At 46.4% G+C, this 9,483-nt stretch overlaps 1 protein-coding gene across 1 annotated transcript in view; it reads right to left on the reverse strand.

Moving 5' to 3' along the window:
* The window catches only part of HGSNAT (heparan-alpha-glucosaminide N-acetyltransferase), a 59,315-nt gene extending 54,126 nt beyond the window's left edge, over window positions 1–5,189 (reverse strand). The window contains exon 1 of the mRNA XM_015407730.1: window positions 5,080–5,189. Within this exon, the coding sequence (XP_015263216.1) occupies window positions 5,080–5,102 (23 nt within the window). The 5' untranslated portion in view covers window positions 5,103–5,189. The remainder of the gene's footprint in view (window positions 1–5,079) is intronic.
* Window positions 5,190–9,483: the final 4,294 nt, after the last annotated feature.

Here is a 9,483-nt window from a genome sequence, read left to right on the forward strand (position 1 = left end):
AGAAACAGTCGGTTAGGCACATGGAGAACACTCTTGGGGACTTGTTAGGTATGTCTCACTCTGAAAATGGCAGCCCCACCACTATCAGGGAGCATGAGGGTTGAGAGGAAACAGGGCAGCACACTGAGGATAAGGGGAATGTGCCCTCAGAAGGAACCTCTTGTTCAGCTGGTGAATGGGTATCCTTTCACACCAAAGAACCATCCCTGGGCAGGGAGGGAGGGGGGCTCTTGGTAGTTGGTGATTGGATCCTTAGGCAGGTAGACAGCTGGGTGGCAAACCTGTGTACTGACAATATGGTGACTTGCCTACCTCTGGTTTGGGATGGCTCATCTCAAAGAGATGAAATGGGATTCCTAACAATATGTTGGATCCCCAAGCATCGAGAATAAATCCACGTTTCAGAAAAGCAAAATTTATTTCAAAGCTTTGGAAAGATACTCAAACAAGTCCTTTGTTAGGAATGGGTACAAACAGCCAGGGCAAGTATAATAAAGGGATTTGAACCAGGTACCGAACCAATGGATCACTTTCCCGCTGGCGGGTAAAGGGAAACGGTTGCACGCTCAATCCCTGGGAACACTACTATCTCCAGACATAATACAGGTGCAGTTCCCAGGCTCTAAAGGCAACAAGCTAGCATTCAAGCTCTCCTCCTACACCACGTCCTCCAGATGTTCGGCTTAGCATTACAGCAAAATAAAATACAGGCTAGCAGGCAGGGGGGGGGGATGAACTGTACAAGCGTACAAGAAACACAGAACACAATGGCAGCTTGCTGACACCTCTTCCCTCCCACCCCTCCGCCTCCCTCCTCTACGAGGCAATGACATTCCAGGGTTCCCATTAGTGGGAAAGGAACAGCTAATATTTTAATGCTCCTGTATGTTTTACTTTGCCTCATGCTTATACCCATTTACAATAACAGCAAGCAAATTATACCCCCCCCATTCAAAAAAATTATATTTCCACTCAGGCCTTTAATTCATTTGTTTCATTTACATCCAACCCTTCTCCCCAATGGAGACCCAAAGTGGCTTATATAATCTTGTCTTTGCCATTTTATCCTCCCAACAACCCTGTGAGGTAGGTTAGGCTGAGACGGTATGACTGACCATTTAAGGTCGTGACAGCCAAAGAGCCGCTGCCAGAGCTGCTCTGCCTCTGACTGGAGAACGGCCGACGCTGGGGTGGGGCGGGGCGGGGCAGGTCCTCTTCCTTCCAGGACGACAGGACAAGTGTCCCAAGAGCCAGGGAAGGACGGAGCAACCTGGCATGGCTCTTTCAGAAACCCTTTTGCCAGAGGCTTGAGGAGAGCGATGGATCAGTTATGGATAAGATGCCATATTTTACGGCTTTTGTACTGCAAAGTCTGTTTTTAAGCCTTGCGCCTGAGCTAATCAACGGCCTCTCTCCATTTTCCGGCCAGATCTCGAAAGCTAATCAGGGTCGGCCCTTGCTAGTAAGTGGATGGGAGGCCTCCAAGGAACACCAGGGTGGAGGCAGGCAATGGAAAACCACCCTGGAATGTCTCTTGCCTTGGAAACCCACTGGGTAGCCACAAGGCAGCTACGACTTGACAGAACTTTCCACCATCACCTCCTTACTATCTCTGTCTCCTAAACATCTTCGTCTTCTTCTCAATCTGTCTGTCTGTTTCCTTCTATCATTCTATTTATATCCCCATTTAATTTCTCCAGCAGTACCTTCACCTCTCCAGGTTTTCTGCCTTCCTTCCTATGACAAATCCAGTTTCTCTATAGACTGGTGTGACGGAAACCCGAAAACCTTACAAGGGCTCAATAGTGCCACCGAGAGAGCATCTGGGATCCTGGACCCCCTGGGGTTTACATTCATTTCCATTCCACATGGGGCTATCCTGCCAGACGTAATCTTTTTTGTACAAAGGACCAGCCCAGTTTTTGCCAGACCACCTGTTTGTCATAGAAGTCATAATCATTAACACCTACTTGGTGGAGTGGGACCATCATTTACTAATTTTCTTATAGGCAACAGTAGCTTCTGACATCAGAGATGGGAATTTTGCATGGGACTGGCTAAATCAGCTTGTTACTCTTACAGAGGGGGCTGGTCTATAAATGTCTGGACATTTGGTATTTCCTCTTGTCTTCTGTCTTTAGAGGAAACTGGGGTCCACAGGAGGTTGGGTAGGGGGTAAAGACTCCACCAACATCTTGTTACTGCAAGGAACTCTCCACATGCTCTGAGGAACATGCTACAGCTAGGTAACTTGTACATAGCTGAGTTAGATCAACTTTATTCCAGTGCAAAAAGAGCACCTGTATGCAAATAATTATACCTTTAGACAAATCTTCAAGGCAGCAGTTAAATAACAAGTTATGGATATGGTAACAGCCTTTTCTTTGCCAGGTAGCAAATATAATAAATGGTAACTGTGAACAGACTGGAAACTGTGAAATCAATGCGGAAATAAAAGAAGATCTTATAGTAGAATATAAATCACAACTGAATAAAAAATGGGTGTTTCCATCTTCGCATTTCCACACGGGCAGACTCTGTTCAATTGGACTATCTGAGAATCTGCCAAATAATTCATTAAGGGGTGTCTAGCTAAGAAGAAAAGTCTTCAAAAGGTTGGAATAGCTAAGAATTTTAAATAATCTGGAAGCACTGGAAAAGATGGAATGCTCAGTCCCCAGAGAGAGGGTGCACATTTCCTTTGGGCATTACTACATAATTCAAGATGGTCCTCTTGTTCTAAGTCGGTAAGTGTCTTATTCATAACTAAAGGGAGGTCTGAGGAAAAACCTGGGTAGGGAATCCACATGCTGGAAAGTCTTTTGTCTACTGTCTTTGTTCAAGAAGACTTCACCGCAAATGTGTAGAGCTTATTTGTTGGCCCGTCTTAATGTTCTCCCCTCTGCTATTCTTGAGGGGAGATATAAGCAAATTCCTTATTCAATCAGGTTCTGTGGATGTAACAGAAGTGAAATAGAAACTGTTGAGCACGTACTCTTACACTGTAAATTGTTAAATGACATTCGAGTGGAGTGTATAGAAGCCCCCCTTAGGATGGTAGCAGGCCAATCGGATAGAATCAAGGTACAATTTCTCCTTGCTTCACGAGATCTGGAGATCATTGAACTGACCGCTAAGTTTCTCCATTGTTTTATAAAACGGAAGAGTAACCCTGATCATATTAATGATTCTTAATTTATAAGTTAAAAAACTTAAGTTTAAAAGTTTGGAATGCCAGTTTATTTTATGATTCAGGCATCTTTTGTATGGTCAAATCTAACTTGTGACAACTTGAGTTAGGCCTGACATACCCACGACTATCTATTTTATAATTTCTCTTGGATTGTATTATTGGGAAATGCTTTAATATTCTATGCCAATAAAAGTTATTTGAATTTGAATTTGCAAAAGGATCAAGCTCAGTGCATTTTCCTTTGACTGAGGACTAAAACCACCGTGGTTGCTGTGATTTCCTCTTCCACCAGGTGACGCTCTTTCAGTGTGACCACGTGGACCAGTAGGCCTTTGTTTGCCATAATTTTTAAATTCACAGTCTCTGGCATAATGATTTTCACCACATTTAAAACATTCAACTTTCTTTTCCCTTTTATATCTGTACATATGTATTTTTAGTAGACTCTGGATCCTGTACACACATTTGCAAATATCAGGACTTGTTTTGTGAACTGAAAATAGACCCAAGGTTTATCAAGCCAATAAAGAACCTCTTAATATAGAGGGTGTTGGGACAGTGTCAATCAAACTCCTCACTACAACTGGAGAAGTGATGGATGTTAAATTAAAGAATGTGGCTCTGATTCCTGAAGCAGCCCATAATTTGATTTCAACCAAAAGACTTATGGAATGTAATCATGTGCTCCTTAAGAGAAGGAAAGGAAGTAAGATTGTTGGTGAAATGTCTGGAATTGAATTAGAAGTAGAGGAGAGAAATGGATTTCATTATCTTGTGGATGTTAGTGGAGACTCAGAAGTTGTTGATGCTGATGAGAGACAAGTTTATCCAACTAGCAATGGTTCTTATATGCATGGCATTTGAAGTTCACACATCGTGGGATGCAGAGTGTTGAAAAGTTGTTAAAGGAGTGTGGAATTTCTGCTGCAAGTTGTGACAAGGCAAAGGAGAGATGTGACACATGTCTCAAAGCAAAAGGAACTGCTCCAAAGTACTCTGGCAAGTCCATTACTCATAATGAGCTCCTAGAGACTGTGTACAGTGACCTTGTTGGCCCATTAGTGCCATCTTGTAGCGGGAACAAACACTTTGTGACTTTTACTGAAAGCAAAACAAAATATACTTTTGTGTATATGGTGAAGAGTAAGGATGAGACACTCAATAGGGTACTTCTTACTTCCTTTCCTTCTCTTAAGGAACACATGATTACATTCCATAAGTCTTTTGGTTGAAATCAAGAAGAAAGAAGAATCTCCATTACCAACTGTGTGACTGGTCTAAGGACTGTAGTCAGACTGTTGTTATACTTTTAACAGTAAGGATGTAGTCTTAAGTGTTTGTTGTTTTGTAGATTTCCTGTTTACCTTTCCCTTTAGAAATAAAGATTTTAACATAGAAAGAATATGCCTCCTCTCCAGTGAACAAATATCCATTGCAAGTTCTGAATATCCAACTACTATCAAATTTTCCCACAAATTCAGTCCTTCCAGGGTTGTCTTACAAATCTAGAACATCACTAACAGAATTAACTGTAGATTCAGCTGGTCAGCCATGTTGGTCTGAAGCAGTAGAACAAAACTGAGTCCAGTGGCACCTTTAAGACCAACAAAGTTTTATTCAAGGTTATATGAACTTTTGCACGCTCACTTTCTTAGATACACTGAAATGGAAGTTATCAGTCCATACATATAGATAGAGGGTGAACAGCAAATTAGCACATAACATAATGAAGTCCTTTTAGCAGATGTGAGGACCAAGCAGGGATAACAAGCCAAGTTTATACGTTCAGCAGAAATAACTGTAGTGCAGCCTTAGGAACATCTCCCCTGACAGCAACTGTCAAATGAGTTACTTCTGTGCATATGAACTTAAGAAGAGGTACCCACCTACAAAGCTCTTTGCGTTCCATCGTGCTGTTGACCCTCAAGGTCACCCCATGCTGAGAATCCACTGCCACACCAGGCTCTTCAGACGGGAAAGACACCAGCTCCTGAAACAAGCACTGGAAAGCAAGAAAGACCAAATAGACATCAGGAATAAAGAGAGCAGTGCAGCACTAGAGACAGCTGGTTCAAAGTGAGCAGAAGCACTGCTAAGTCAAAAGCCAACAGACGTGTTTTCTTTTTTAAATAGAAAAGTAACTGAAGAGTCCCTTAAATAAGGAATGGTATCTGTTCTTCATGGCTGGAGTGAAGCCCTGTGGGTCAGGACGGAGACAAACATCTTCCTTTAAGAACCTCTCAGCGTTTAGCCTCTCTGACTGGACTGGGACAACATGTGGAAAATTTTAGACCCAGGTCCTGAATCAACCATAGAATCTCACAGAGTTGGAAGGGACCATACAGGCCATCTAGTCCAGCCCCCAGCTCAGTACAGGACCAGCCTAGAGCATCCCTGGCAAGTGTTTGTCCAGACGCTGCTTCAAGACTGCCAGTGAGGGGGAGCTCACCACCTCCCGAGGCAGCCCATTCCACTGCTGAAGTATTCTTACTGTCAAAAAAAAATTTCCTTAATATCCAGCTAGTACCTTCCCACCTTTAATTAAAACCCATTATTGCGAGTCCTGTCCTCTGCTGCCAACAGGAACAGCTCCCTGCCCTTCAGATACTTAAAGGGAGCAATCATGTCCCCCCTCCACCTCCTCTTCTCCAGACTCAACATTCCCAAGTCCCTCAGCCTTTCCTCACAGGGCTTGGTCTCCAGGCCCCCGATCATCCTTGTCACTGTCTTCTGCACCCGCTCCATTCTGTCCACATCTTTTTCTGAAGTGAGGCCTCCAGAACTGCACGCAATACTCCAGGTGCGGCCTGACCAATGCAGTGGACAGCATGACTATGACATCTTGTGATCTGGATGTTATGCCTCTGTTGATACACCCCAATTGTATGACTGGTCTAAGGACTGTAGAAATTGATTGATTGATTGATACACTCCAAGACTGCATTAGTCTTTTTTGTCGCTGCATAACACTGGTCACTCAAATTTAACTTACGGTCCCCACCCGTACCCCAAGATCTTGTTCACACACACTGCTACCCAGAAGCGTATCCCCCATCCAGTATACGTGTTCCTCATTTTTATTACCCAGATGCAGAACTTGGCACTTATCCTTGTTAAATTGCATCTTGTTCAAATCTGCCCACTTTTCTAGTGTGTTCAGATCTCGTTGAATTCTGTCTCTGTCATCCGGTGTGTTTGCTGCTGCTCCCAATTTGGTGCCATCTCCAAATTTAATAAATAGCCCCTCCACACCCTCAACTCGATCACTTATAAAAATATTGAAAAGTACCAGGCCCAGAACCAAGCCCTGTGGTGCCTCACTGGACACCTCCCTCCAGTCAGATGAAATGCCATCGACAACGGCTCTCTGAGAGTGCGGTTCTCCAACTGAGGCAGAATAGGGATTGAGCCTTTCTGCTTTCTCTCTGTCCTCTGTCAGAGTTTCTCCATGTTCACCCAACAGTGGGCCCATCACCTAAAGTGCCTGGCATCTCGCAGACACACTTGCCTCCATTTCTTAAATGTTTCCCTTTTCTCCCTTAGCACATCTCCCTTAGCACATCACAGAGTTCTCTGTTCATCCGAGGTGATGTGACGCCAATTTTAAAGGAAGGGTGACAGATGGGTTTGAGCTGACTCAGTGACTGGGAAGTCAAAAACCCTGTTTGGAGGGTTTGGCCTGTTTGGTGCGGGAAGCTTGTTTTCCGGAGCCGAATTATGGTTTTTGGAAGGCAGGTTTTTGGCCTCCTGAGGGCATTCTTGGTCTCCATCGTGTGTCTGGAGACTGATGAGTTGGGGTACGCCTCTGCCAGGATCTCAACCAGGTGCGAGGACGGTATTGTTGTCTTGAAGAGGACGAGACCCCCAGAGCTCGAGATGCCTTTATACTCTTATCCAACTCCTGCAGAGTAGAATCAGTATTGGCATTAAAGAGACCCAGGCCATCGAAGGGAAGGTCTTCCACATAAGACCTAGTGTCTAACGGGAGGTTAGTGTTGCGGAGCCAGGAATGTCTTCTGAGAGCTATTGCAGACGCCATTGTTCGTGAAGATGCTTCAAGGACATGTTTGGTAGTGTTGAGCTGTTGTTTTGCCAACACCATGCCTTCTTTTAGTGTAGTGGTTAAGTGCGCAGACTCTAATCTGGGAGAACTGGGTTTGAGTCCCCACTCCTCCACTTGCACCTGCTGATGTGACCTTGGGTCAGTCACAAGCTCTGGCACAGCTGTCCTTGAAAAAGAGCAGTTTGTGTCAGAGCTCTCTCAGCCCCACCCACCTCACAGGTTGTGGGGAGGGGAAGGGAAAGGAATTTGTAAGCCGCTCTGAGACTCCAAGTGAAGGGCGGGGTATAAATCCAATCTCCTCCTCCTCCTCCTCCTCTTCTTTTTGGATGACTCTGGTCGCCTGAAGTTTGTCGTCTGGGAGGTGGGTAAGAAGTTCTGAGAACCGTTCCCAGAGAGTATACTGATATCGATTCATACAGGCTAGGTAGTTTAGAGGCCTTGACTCCTAATGCTCCTATAGAGTAGAAGCGCCTGCCAAAGGCATCCAATTTCTTACCCTCCTTATCCGAAGGAGCGGAATGCATTCTTTTAGATTTGGAGGAGGAGGTTATCACCATTGAGTTAGGTTGTGGGTGAGAGAAGAGGAATTCGGCATCTGACTCTTGGACTCTGTACATGTGATCCAATCTCCTTGTGGACACAGGAGCAGATGAAGGTTTGAGCCATGGTGATTTTGCTGCCTGAAGTAGTACTGAGGACATGGGCAATGCCAAGGTGGACAAGGTATCAAGCTGAACTATGTCGTAAACAGAATCTGTCGCCTGTGGGTGTTGTTAGACGACAGAGAGACCTAAAGAAGAAGAAGAAGAAGAAGAGATTGGATTTATACCCCGCCCTTCACTTGGAGTCTCAGAGCGGCTCACAAACTCCTCTCCCTTCCCCTCCCCACAACAGACACCCTGTGAGGTGGGTGGGGCTGAGAGAACTCTGCCACAAACTGCTCTTTTTCAAGGACAGCTGTGCCAGAGCTTGTGACTGACCCAAGGTCACGTCAGCAGGTGCAAGTGGAGGAGTGGGGACTCAAACTTCTCTTGACTAGATCAATGTAAGAGGTAAGGTTGTCCGATGGAGATACAGGTAAGTCCTCCGCAACATCTTGGTTGGGAGATGTATGGTCTGGAGAGGTATGAGCCTCAGAAGCCTCCGTATCTGAGTCTTCTTCCATGAAGTCAGAGGAGTCTTGTTGTGGTGTGTGGACTGAAGTGTCCTGTTGAAAAGGTACTGGTTTCGGTTGGACGACAGGAACGACAGGGTTTGGAGTGACCAGAGGATTGAGTGGACAACTTGGTTCCAGAGTATGGTGGGACGGATCGACTATAGGAGGAAGCTGAAGGTCTAGACTTCTGTGGGGATCTCAACCTATGAATGGAGTGGGTCAAGTAGCGATCCCAATCAGCACCGATCGATCCAGCGCGTGCGCACTAGAGTGTGAAGCACAGAGACCACGTTGAAGATGGTCGGTTTTCTGGATCCCAGGCAGGACACACAGGAGGCTCTCTTACGCTGAATCAGGCCATCAAGGCCAGTACTGCCCACTCAGGCAGGCAGCCGCTCTCCAGGGTCCCTGGCAGAGACAGGTCTTTCAGTCACCTGCTGTGTGTGGAAAGGGCCGTCCAGCCGCAGCTGACTTGGGGCAACCCTGTAGGGTTCCCAAGGCACGAGAGGTCCAGAGGTGCATGGCCAGGGCCGGCCTCTGCAGAGCAGTCCTTTATTTCCTTGGAGATAAATCAAGACAGCCACGTTGGCCTCTCTGTAGCAGTAGAGGGGCCACGGTGGCTCAGAGGTTAAGACGCTGAGCTGCAGACTGGAAGGTCTGTAGTTCTGCAGTCCCAGACCGGAGTGTGCCGCCTGACCGAGTGAGCTCCTGTGTCTCTGGCCCCAGCTCCTGCCAACCTAGCAGTTGGAAAGCAAGAGATTGCAAGGAGATCAACAGGGACCGCTTCGGTGGGGAAGGTGACAGCGTCCGTGTTCCTTGGGCCGGCCACATGAGCACGGAGACGTGTCCGGACAGCGCTGGCTCTTGGGCTTGGAAAAGGAAGCGAGCACTGCCCGCTAGAGGATGCGACTGGCTTTGGAGGAAGGGAAACCTTGACCTTTAGCTGTAGGGATGGCGTCACAGGCTGCCCGAAGAGGTGGGCAGTGACTCAGGCAGGGAAGTGCTCGACTCCTCCTCCTCCTCCCTCGGCGGCCTCCCTCTCCCACCCACCCACCCACCCACCCGGCTGCT

Source organism: Gekko japonicus, unplaced genomic scaffold (assembly GCF_001447785.1).
Source record: "Gekko japonicus isolate JY-2015 unplaced genomic scaffold, Gekko_japonicus_V1.1 scaffold2017, whole genome shotgun sequence".
NCBI classification, from domain to species: Eukaryota; Metazoa; Chordata; class Lepidosauria; order Squamata; family Gekkonidae; genus Gekko; species Gekko japonicus.